We start from the raw sequence: 11596 nt of genomic DNA, 5'->3' as shown, positions 1-11596 counted from the left end.
ATCTCCTGCTACATTAAATGTGTGGTGGGAAGAAAGGCACCACTAACACGCCACATCAATCAGTCATCTAAATTAGAATACACAAATCCACTCCAGAAAAGTTTAATATAGGTTCCTGGGGCATCATATTCTGAAAAAAAAACAAAAACCCAAAATACAGTACAAAGAAAAAAGGCAAACAGAATTCCCCAGTATTTAAAATAATGAAATGTATCAAAGCTCCATCTCTTATACGGCTGCACCCCACAGCAGCTGCTGGAGGAAGCAGTATCAGCCTGAGAACCAGGAGGCTTCACATCCCAGAGATAGCCTGGAATAGCAGCACCCAACCAGAAAACCTGCCTCCTCTTAGGGAACTAGCAAGACTCCTTGAAAGGAAAAGGACAGAACTCTACTGCAGTGAGCTGCCCAGCATCCCTGCTGGGAGATGAACCAGACAGGCTGATCCAACAGTGCTGATGCTCTGTGAGAGCACATATCCTGGGAAGAGTGGTATATTCCAGCAAATCCCTCCAACTGTGTGGCAAAACCTATTCCTTTGAGAAATCCTGGTATCAGAGGAAAAAGAGCTTTTACCACAGCCAGTCATGAGACCAGGAAGGGATCTGAGACACACCACGCTACTAGCTGGGAACAGAAACAAGCAAAGGATCTCAAGAGGTTAGCCCAGTACAAACCTAGTCCCAGGGATGCCTGTGGTACCCTGTCTCCCATTCAGTCTTTGGATAGAAGAATCTTAGTAATTTAGGCAAGAACATCTGGTGGTCTCTGCCTCAACCCTGTCCCATTCAATGCAGGGCCAACTTCAGTATCTAATTAGTTCAGGGCCTTCTCCAGATAAATACTGAGTTATCTCCAACCATGGAGATCTCAGGACTTCAGCACATCCACAGTAAGCAATGCATGGGCCATGGCAGTACCTCTGATATACTGGGGCCTCAGAGCAGCCACCTTGGAGCCAAGAGAGAGCTGCTTTCCTTCCATCTATCAATCTTCATATGACAACAATCTAATTTGCTATGGCCCCTACACCTAAGGGCAGTGACTCACGGCTGTTCCACTCCATTGCAGGGCTGCTACAAAGCACTCATTTCCACAGGTACTACGTTCCAAAAGCAGCCAAGCCTTCCTGATGTGCAGCCCAACCTGACAGTAACCATGAGAGCTGAGGGAAAAGCTGGAGGAGCACTTATTCAAACAAATTAGATTCCTATGGAGAGCAAAACTGTGACCTTGAAGGAGGACCTATGTCAACAAGGAACCAGCTGATGTCAGACAGCCTCAAAAATTTAACAAACATTAAGTAACCCAGGTGCTTAGTACACTTCAGGCATGACAGTGCCATTATGAAAAAGCTAAGATTACAGTTGGAGAATATACCAAGACATTTAAAGCCTGCTGGGAAGCAATAAAACTGTTGCTGACACCAATTCCATGGACTCCCCAACAAACCCTAAATATGAGCAGTGAATCTGCAGATCTAGATGCCCACTGAAAAACGGAGATAAATAAAGGAGTGGCGGGAAGGGCTGAGATACTTCCTTCTCCTTGCCACTTGCCTCACAGAGAGGAGAAGCATCTCTTCCCGGGTGCTGGCAAAGGGCCCTCTCCTGTGGCATGTGCACCACACCAGGTGAGCCTGCTGTCCCCACACTGCCCTGACACGTGGGCATGTGAAGGCTGAGATGCCCTCCAGACCATAGGGATCACCAGATTTTCTGCTGTGATCCCAGTAGGAGCACAACGCACCCCAAAGGCTTGTCAGGTGCCTCCAGGAGCTGACAATAGCCTGGCCCGCGGTCCCTGTGGCACAGCCCCCACGCGTGGGGAGGAATGTGTGCCCAAACCCCGCGGGTCAGGCAGATGGAAGGGCAGGCTCTGGACATCCAGGATGGTGGCAGGGAGCCGGGCATCCCGCGGCCCGGCCCCAGGCAGGCACGCAGAGAGCAGGCAGGGCAGGAGCACAGCGGTTTATTGGCAACACGAGCAGAGGCGGCGGCGGTGGCGGCGGGCCCCGAGCGGGGTGCGGGGCGGCGGTGCTCCGGCGGTGGAGGCCGGGGCCACCCCGGGCCTATGTCAGCGTCTCCCCCTTGGTGACCTACGGGAAAAGGAAAAGCCTCAACCAGGGCCGGCCCCGGGCCCGGCCCGCACCCGGCTCACCGCCCCGCTGCTCACCCGGGCCTCGATGTACTCGATCCTCCGCTCCAGCGCCGTCAGCTTCTCGTTCAGGGTGGCCAGTCGGGACCGGCAAGACATGTCTGCGGGGAGGCGGCAGTGAGACACCGCGGGCCGCCGCACTGCTCCGGCCCGCCCAGGCCCGCCCGCAACCCCCGCCCCGCGCTCTCACCGAAGGAGTTGAGAAAGTCCGCGATCTTCTTAATGGAGCTGGTGATCACCTCGATGTACTCGCGGTTGGCCCAGTCCTGGTGGATCTCCCGCTGCACCGGGTCCTCCTGCACCGACATGGCCGCCGCCGCCGCCGCGCCTGCGCGGGAGCCGCGCCCCGCCTGCCCGCCCGCCGCCTCAGGGCCGCGCTGCCGAGGGCCCGGCCCCGCCGCGCCCCTCACCGCCCTCCGCGTCGCTGCCGTCCGTGTCGCTGCCGCTCGGCCCCTGCGGGAAGCGCCGCTGTCAGCGCCGGGGCTGCACCCCCGCCCTCCCCCGACTTGGAGAGGCGCAGCCCGGCGGCCCCTGAAGTACCTCCTCAGCCGGGCCTTCCGCCGAGTCCTCCGAGTCCTCATCCGAGCCCCTCTCCTCAGAGGCCTGAGTCAAAATTTCTTCTCCCTAAATTGAACGCAAGATCTCTACTGAGTGCACGCGAAGCGGCTAAAGCGTGCCTGGGTGGGATGGAAGAGAGGGGCATTTTGTTGCCTTAAATAAAAAGCTTTATAGTTAAAAAAATCAGGTTTGACTGTCCTGCTTCTGCAGTGAAAGATGAAGAGCCAGAACTGGCTTCTTTTAAAGCCACACATGAAAGTGTGTGAGGATGTTCAAGTGGCCTTTATATCTTCCCTCTTGCACATGTAGTTCTTGCCACAGAACAGCCAAAAAATCGCCATACCTGTTCATTACAATCAAATCTGACCCCTCAGTGCAAGAGCCTAGAGATGCAGACTCAATCTTGAAATAAAATGCTTCCTTCTCTTACACTAGACATGACTGTACTACAGTCACACTGAATTTCACTTTTTAGCTATACCTAAGGGGAGAGTTAGACTTTTCTGGACAAGATGAGCATTGTCCTCTCCCAGATTTTAATTGCCCCAGGCAGGGCAGCAGTTCTCACCTGAAGATCCCGATTTTTGAGGATGCCAACCCAGAAGGCCTCCTGGCAATGGTTGAATGCCAGCATTGCCTTCACTCTGTACACAAACTGTTCCAGGGACTTCTTCAGCAAAGGCACATGGTTGGTCAGTCCAATGTCTTGGTGAATCTGTGCAACAGTAAATTGTGATGAGGACTGATTCTTGCCTAAGTGTTCTGGCTGTTTAAAAGCCATTGGTTATCAGGTGGGATGGACATGATCCCACAAAGCTTGCCCAGATGACATCACTTCTTGGCCAAATTATAGCTATTGTTAAAAAAATGAAGCTCAGATCAGTATTTTGTCTAAACTGATCCCTTACAACAATCCAAATATACACATTCACCTGGATTAAAATAAAAGAAGCCTGTTTTTGTCATGAACTCTAGAGAGAAGCTAGTAATTCCTCTGCTGAATTCCCAAGCTTAGGAAAAAAAAAAAAACAACAAGAAAGGTGTTAAAACACCACTTCCATCAACCCCTTTTCTTGCTCAGTGCCTCATGCAATTCCTTTTTACATGGAATATGTGTGTGCTATAATCTCCAAAGCCAGTTCCTCTGGAGCAAAGAAGCACTGGCTTTTGGAGAACTAGGACAGGAGGAACAGATGGAGTTGCTGTAAGCAAAAACCACCAGAGGAAGGGCAACTATGCCAGGTATCCTAAGTGATTTAGCTCTGGGTGAGCATCTCCTGCTAGGCTTTAATCTGTAGTACAGATCAGTCATTGCTAAACCAGAAAGCCTGTCAACCTGCCAAAACCTGCACGATTATTTTGTACCTAAGTATTTTCCTCTTTCATGAGAATACTTTGTAATCTTCTGGGATTAAGATGCTCTCATTAGCTGTACTCTGAATTCATGTCACCTGCATTTTTTGGAAGAGTTCCAACATATCTGGGCAGAGGGACACCGCTTTAAGTTCTGCCAACAGGGAATAGGTAACTGATTACCAACAGCAAGCTGTTCTCTAGCCTGTGTAACAGGCAGGAGCTAGCAATCATCAGCACTAATCAGAACCAAATGAGCAGAACCCTTGCTAATGACACAATCAACACTCACAGTGCTCCCTGGGCCCTGGAACCTGTCCCAGCTGTGTGCAGGCAGTTTGGAGATTCAACAAAGTACAGCACTGGCAAAAACCTGTCTCCAGAAACTGTCCACGTGCCCAGGGTTAGATATGTAAACAGAAAAGAGGCTTGGTGTGAAAGAGGAAATGAGAGGTACTTAGGAAATGACAGATGAAGCTGATCACTACTGCCTGCTGTTTAATGCTCTTTAAAGACATGTATTGAGGGAGAGTGACAAATCTTAGGTCTCACTGCACTATGGGTTAGCGAGCATCCCTGAGGTTTTAAGAAAGTGAAATCAGGGTTGGTTTAACAAATGTTGGCGTCAACTCCTCTTCAAACAAATACGGAGCATCCACTGCATACATTTCCTTGCCCCAGATTCAGTTTCTGCCCTCTCATTCTTGCAAAATTATTTGGCACAGAGACCTGTACCAGAGAAGTGGTAGAACACAGGTGTTCATTAATTACCACTCTGTGCTATCAGGGACCATGGGACACAGCACTTGAAAATGCTGGTCAAGTGCAAAGGCAAACATAACAGGGAAAGCTGCAATGCTGTTATCCTGCTTACAAGGTGAATTGTGACTTTAAAGCAGGCATGAAGATTCCACTTTCAAACATGAAAAGGACTTTTTTAGCATTGTCAGGGTTTGTGCCAGCCTCCAATTCTCACCCTCTGCTGAGAGCTGCAATACCATGTTCTCATCTTCAGCTAAATATCTATACTCCTGATGCCAACTCTGGCCTAAATGGGTAGCAAATCTGGCTTGGGAGCCATACTGGTAGCTGGTTTTCTCCCTTCAGCTACTTTGGCAAAACTCCCTTCTTGGACAAGTGTTCATGAACATTTTAGGAGTCAGAACTTCATTTGTGCTGCTTTGTTCCTTTCTGTCTTCTCCTGTGTGGTTCTCTTGCAACAAGCACTTATCTCTCCACACTGTAAGCAAAGTTTGATTCCTCTGCCCCAAGTCTCCTACAGAGACAGACTGACTCTGTTACCACCATCCTCCTTCTCCCTTTGCCCTTACCAACACAACATAAAAGCCATCTCACAAGAGGACTTTGAGCAGGGCTTTTTCCCATCCACCTCCTGTTGCTGATTCTTATGACTCACAAGGCTGTTCATCTTTGGCAAAGCTTCTCCTATATTATCAATCTGGCATGTGTACTTTTTTCAAGGTCTCTAAGATCTTAGTTTGTATCCTCAGAAACAACCCCTTACAGCTGCCAACAACCAAGGACGTCCATAACCTCTGTGCTAAAAAATATTATTCCAATCTGACCTAACATCCAAGTCAGCCACTTCCAGAATAAATGCTTCAACTTTTGGGCCATTAAACAAGGCTATTTCACCTTCTCTCAGGGTTTTTGCTTGCACAGACACTGCTGGAAGCATGCAAGTAGAACCTGCCAGTGCCCTGGGAAAGCAGTGGAAGGGAAATAATACCATCCTTGGGACAGGAGTTTGTGCAGCAGTTGGAACTCCTCTTACCTTGGAATGGCCACACATGTGATGAAGTTGTCTGGTACTCAGCTGCAAGGTTTTCAGCAAACTCTGCACATCATCCTGCAATAAATAAGCAGACCAGAAAATCACTCTCAAAGGACTCTTCCATAGCGAAACAAGAATATTGAAACAGCCTTAGTCCTAGAAATCCTCTCAAAGGGTTATGGGATAAAGGTAAGATGTGTGTATGCAGGAAGTATCAGTCATGATTCCCAACCGGTTGCAGCCAGTTCTGTCCCCAGGATTACCGTGTGCTTTTTAAAGCTGTGGTCCAGGAGAGGCATGGCGAGCTTCAGAAATGCTTCTACAAAGAGGCGGCCGTACTATAAAAGAGAAAAATATATCAGAAAGCAAATTTAAACTCCTTCTCAAAGAACCATAGCAAAGTCATATGAGATAATGATACAATCTTTCCAGAGACTGTTCTTGCTTAGAAAAATATTATATTCATGTGAAGGCTGTACTGGAATATATAGGATCAGTAAAGGGTCCCACTTTAATCACTGCAAAGAGAGGCTAGAAGGACAAAGTCTCATCATTGTACACATCCCTGGTTTTATCCACCAGATTTTATCTGGGAATAAAACTGAACTAAATGCAAAATGTTAGAATCACTATACATATATATGTATAGCAAGGTGTAAGGAACACACTATCTGCTTCTTCCAGAGAGTCCAGTACCCACTCTACTGCACTAGAGGCAATGATTCAAGAAAACTGGTATTTAAACTGCTCTCTTCAGTTATCTTGAACTTTTGCTTACCTTCAGGCAGATGCTGAGTACAGGCCTGCTATCAAATACCTACATGGACAAAAAGAAAAAAGAGTCAGATCAGTCCACAAGCTAAAGAAAAGCATGTTAAGCACAGCACCCAATTAATAACAGCCCTTCATGGCATACCCCTGTGAATGTGTAAACCCTGCTCTAAAACAACATCCATTCTCAGGTTTCATCAGGAACACCACATAAGCACATGAGCTGTAGTGGCTCTCAGGTGCAAGCCCTTGGCAGGATTGCTGTTCAGTGATCTAAGGTGCATCTTTTGCAGATAACACAAAATTATCTCAATTACTCTAAAGTTCTTAACAGTTTGGGACCCAAGAGACGCAAGCCCAGCTGATGGGCAAATAATCCCATAATAGACAAAGCAAAACTGAGATGAGCAAAATAATGTGAAAGTAACCTTGGTGCTCCTATGGACTAAACTGAACTATGGAAAAAACTGAACTAAGTGCTCCAGCTCTACCCTTTATGCTCTCTAAAGGCATCTGGAGCACAGGTAAGACTCCAGTGAATGCTGCTGTATAGAAAAACCTGGACTTGAAAAACCTGGGCTTGCCAATTATCACTTCAGATACATAAAAATAAACAGAAATTATCAACCTAAACAAGGAGAAAAGTGAAGCTGTACCTATCACCTTCTATCCCAAACAGCATCACACTCAGAGACGCTGAATGAACCAGCTCCAAAACTGACAGAAGGGGATATTTCATCCAGTGGGACTGGGCACAGATTATAACTGGATTTAATTATCACCTCCAGGGTGTTCCACTAGTCAGTCACACTTGATGTTTTTCCCTGGTGCTCATGAGCCTGGGAACACTAGGCCTTACTGAGAATTTGAAGGTAAAGGCAGAAGGACAACCAGAACCTCACCTTGACCAAGTTAATGAGGATGTGGAAATTCCGCACAGCGATGTTCCAGCGCAGCAGCTTCTCCAGTTGCACCTATGGGATGCAAGGGGACAATAATCCAAGAGGGTACATTTCCTCTCACCTTGCTGGATGTGCTTTCAGCACTTGTTGTACCCAAAGCACTGTTGTTGAAGACAGAGGAACAAAGCTTCACCACAAGCATATTTATCACAGCAGAAACACTCCATGGGAATTCCAGCCTGATCAGTGGCTTTAAGTGTTAGGAGTTAACTCACTTCCTTGCTCTCAAAGCAGCTCTTGGTTGCAAAATAACATTGTGCTCCCACATGGGTGTGCAGACCAACTGCACGGTTTAGTATTTTGCTGATTAATGTCTATTTTCTGGCTGCAGCTTCTGTTTGATTTACTAGATTTTTGACATGGGGCAAATCAGGAAAAGAAGTTGCTACTTATATGTTACCCTGCATATCAATGTTGATACACATAGATGAATGAAGGTGTCTGACTGCATTTCCTAGACAAAGTTCAGAACTAAATTCCTTTCCAATTTATACATCTTTATATTAAAGTCCAGTTTAACTTTTCTTCCCCTTACAGATTCCAGTGTATTCTTTTTCCTACCTCACTTGAGTCTGATGGTTTCCCAGCTGGGATGCTTTTCACTGAACTCTCCAGCTGAGCCATCATTACTCTGAAGAAAACTGGGAATGTCTGCCTATGGAGAAAATGAGAAAACTGAAGGTCAGCTCTGAGCATTTTGATAGGCTGTTTGTCACCAGAACGATGTGGAAAACTCAAAGGTTTCTCAGCTGGGCATCCTTCTCAGCAGGACATCACAGATTGGCCCTAGGACTCATGAGCAGGTCTAGCCCAGCCCAATTGCCCAGACAGATGGAGAATCCTGGGAAGTCACTAGCACTTCCCCAGTGTGAATGACACTTAAGACACCACCACTTCCTTGTAGCTGTAGGGGTGCACAGTGAAAGGTTTGCAGCTTGCAGCTTTCAGCCTAAGATGATTTTAGAAGTTTCAGAGTGCAGGAACTTCATCCCCGCTTCCAAACTCCTGTAACAGGGCAGAAGCACCCTGAGTGTCTTTTTGTGCACTGCATACCAGCCTAGATTGCCTACAGCCACCAAAGGCCTCTGAAGCTGACTTTTGGAGTGCTTTATACCACCATACTAGCACAGAGACAACACACCTGATGACAGACAGCAGTTCATTCTCCAGTTAAAATGGCTCACAGCAATAAACTCAACATCATGTCAAGCACAGGACATTCCACTTTGGCATAAAGCTATCACATGCTACCTGTTGCATAGTGCCAAAACAAGTGTCCAGAGTAGCCAGCACAGTACCAACATGAAACCACAACAGGCCACAAAATAAGAAAACTAAATATTTAAAAGCAGAAATTATCATTATGCATATCAGAGAAAGTTTCTCTTGCTCCAATTACCTGCTTAAGGTAGGATAAGTAGAAGAACATCCATCTTTGGCAGAGTTCATCAGTTCAGGAACACCAGTACTGGAGATTTCCTCTATGGCTTTCATGATGTTTTCTGTGTGCTCCAAGTAGACACTAAATCCAAACACAACACAGCTGATCAGTAGACACTGTGCAGAATGACACAACAAGGCCTTGAACACTGCCCTACCTGAAACATGTGGCCTAAAACTGTCAAGCTCTTCCCTGCCAAAGGTAATCCCATACAGGAAACCCAAAGCACTACTTAGAACTGTCAGTGATCTCATTAAAAGCTACCATGATATGAAAGATACATGGATTCAATATTCCTTCATTCTAGTGTTTAGGAAGGACAGGCTGGGAAGAGGATGAGATGGAATTGCCCTTTATAAGAGAGAACACTCAATCAGTATGGATGACACTGAAATGGCTGGCTGCTATAGGCCACCTGGATCAGGAACAAGCCAACAAAACCTTCTACAGACAGCCAGGAGTACCCTCATGTTGCAGGCCCTGATCCTCATTGCAGACTCACCACCGTGACACCTGCTGGAAGGACAGCCCAGTAGGGCATAAGCAATCCAGGAGTCTCCTGGAGAGCATTGATGAGAACTTCCTGACACAAGTGCCAGAGGATCTGATCACGAAACGTGCTCAGTTGGACTTCACACTTCAAACCAAGAAACTGTGCTTTAGAAACAGTGTAGAAACAGGGCTTTAGGCCAAGCTGTGCAAGCATGAGGGTCTAGCCCTCATTCAGATTCAGAGGGACCATTCCTCTGCAGCAATAGTAATCAGTAAAAAAAAAAGAGTGTCTTGGTGTGCCTAAGGGAATGGCTTGAACCTTACCAGAGCAGGGTGTGCAGGGCACTGTTGAACTGGCTGCCCTTCTCTCGGTCTCCACTGGGCTTCACCCAGGACTGGCAGAGGAACTGCTTTGCTAGAGAAGCTGGGACACATAAGAGATAATTTAGTGAAAGAATAATAATAATTAAAAAAATCCTTCTTCCATATAAAAGCAGTGTGTTAAAATAATTTCTTGAAAGATCACAACATTACCACCCCTCATGTGCCTGAACTTTCTAAGCCAGGATGCATTTTCCCTAAAAAGTTGCAAGACCACAAGGACATATATCATGGTAACAAAGTATTTGCACATCCAGCACCTTCTTGGTCTGGAATACCTGTTCACATTAGAACCATGATCCACCCCTGGCTACTTCTGACAAACTTAAGTTAAACCTTATTTGTTTGGTAGCTCCTACCATGTGCCATCTATTTGGTTTTAATTAGGACATATGCAACCCTTAGGGTATCCATTTCTAGAAATTAATTCCAGTAATAAGTGACTTGGCCTTTTGGGCACAGCACTATAATAATAAATGTGAACAGAGAAGTTTGAAGTCTACAAATTTCTGAAATCAAAACTGCTAACAAACCCTCTTGTCTCTTGCAGAAATGATTAAAACCAGGAAATGATTAGTTAAAATAGGTTATTGCCTGCCATGCTCAGTTAGTCGTTCTCCCAGTGTGGGACTGTTTAAAACAGTAAAATTGTCTTTAAGGAGGGAACTTACAATTCTGTGTGACTATGTGGATTGGAGAAAGATGAATTCTAGAGGTGCCTTAGTACCATGGAATGGCTGGGAGAGGCAACAGTCTGGAGTTTTTATTTAAGTGTGTGCTGGAGATCAAGTAGTTTTCTTGTATATTCCCTGCAACCATGTCTGGTCTTTATCTGCTGTTTATTTTACATAATGGGTCCTAATCCATGAGAGAAGCTTTCTTAACTGAAAACATTTGTTGCATGGCACTAAGAATTCACAGGTTTTTCTTTCTCTGCCCTGGAGCAACAGCTGTATTTGCAGCTTATTTCCATAAATTTTGGAAATGAGCTGTCACAGACATCTGTACTTACAGTAGGAAGTCAGATCAAGTCTATGATCACTCACCTCCATTAAACTGGTACCAACACTGAACAGCAGGCTCATGCTTAGAACTCCTAAAAGTTGTGAAGATCTGATTTTTAAAAACACCAGCTGAGAGAGCTGGAGTCTGCCTGTCTGCATGTGACTGAGGCACAGCAGAACAAATCCCAAAGAGGGCCCAATATATTTACTGCTGTTCCTTTTATTAATTGCTAGGACTGTTCACACAGTAAGATTACCAGGATGTGAAGGGAAATCTCTCCCTTAAAAGGCAAAAGACCACACAAAAACTCATCTGAGATGAGAGTCTCTTCACACATTACCCATTTTCTCCTTCTTCCAGCCAGACATGGGTTTCTCAGCTACAGCAATCAGGAGCTGAGTGAGGATATGGGCACACTGGAAGCTGGGAACACTCTGCTGGAAATTCAGGAGGTACTGAAAACTCTCACTGGGGATGACAGGAAAGGGAAGAGGTAAAAACAGTGTAGACAGGGTAATGTCTCAGACACATAAATAAATAAAAAGGAAGCATTAGACTATCTCAGATCCAGGGTCTCCATATCACAGTGTTTTGTCTCTGGCAGTGCCCTTCTGAAGAACGGATGATCAGCCACTAATACATAGGAATTCAGTCACTGAGAAAATTCTCTCAAGTCCCAGC

At 46.1% G+C, this 11596-nt stretch overlaps 2 protein-coding genes across 2 annotated transcripts in view; both read right to left on the bottom strand.

Moving 5' to 3' along the window:
• Positions 1–86: 86 nt before the first annotated feature.
• BRK1 (BRICK1 subunit of SCAR/WAVE actin nucleating complex) lies at positions 87–2508 on the bottom strand. Its single transcript, XM_058845483.1, has 3 exons — positions 2348–2508; positions 2176–2258; positions 87–2098 (listed from the first exon to the last, which is right to left on the bottom strand). The coding sequence occupies exons 1-3, from the start codon at positions 2463–2465 to the stop codon at positions 2072–2074; spliced, it is 228 nt and encodes a 75-aa protein (XP_058701466.1). The 5' UTR covers positions 2466–2508; the 3' UTR covers positions 87–2071.
• Positions 2472–11596, bottom strand: part of FANCD2 (FA complementation group D2) — a 35951-nt gene continuing 26826 nt past the window's right edge. The window contains exons 34-44 of the mRNA XM_058845476.1: positions 11256–11383; positions 9854–9953; positions 8996–9118; positions 8158–8251; positions 7537–7608; positions 6642–6680; positions 6127–6201; positions 5864–5938; positions 3284–3430; positions 2698–2781; positions 2472–2610 (exon numbers count right to left, since the gene is read on the bottom strand). Of these exons, the coding sequence (XP_058701459.1) occupies positions 2524–2610; positions 2698–2781; positions 3284–3430; positions 5864–5938; positions 6127–6201; positions 6642–6680; positions 7537–7608; positions 8158–8251; positions 8996–9118; positions 9854–9953; positions 11256–11383 (1024 nt within the window). The 3' untranslated portion in view covers positions 2472–2523. The remainder of the gene's footprint in view (positions 2611–2697; positions 2782–3283; positions 3431–5863; positions 5939–6126; positions 6202–6641; positions 6681–7536; positions 7609–8157; positions 8252–8995; positions 9119–9853; positions 9954–11255; positions 11384–11596) is intronic.

The sequence above is a fragment of the Poecile atricapillus genome, chromosome 9 (assembly GCF_030490865.1).
Source record: "Poecile atricapillus isolate bPoeAtr1 chromosome 9, bPoeAtr1.hap1, whole genome shotgun sequence".
Taxonomy (NCBI): domain Eukaryota; kingdom Metazoa; phylum Chordata; class Aves; order Passeriformes; family Paridae; genus Poecile; species Poecile atricapillus.
The sequence above is the reverse complement of the archived record's forward strand: the minus strand, read 5'-3'. Positions and strand labels throughout refer to the sequence as shown.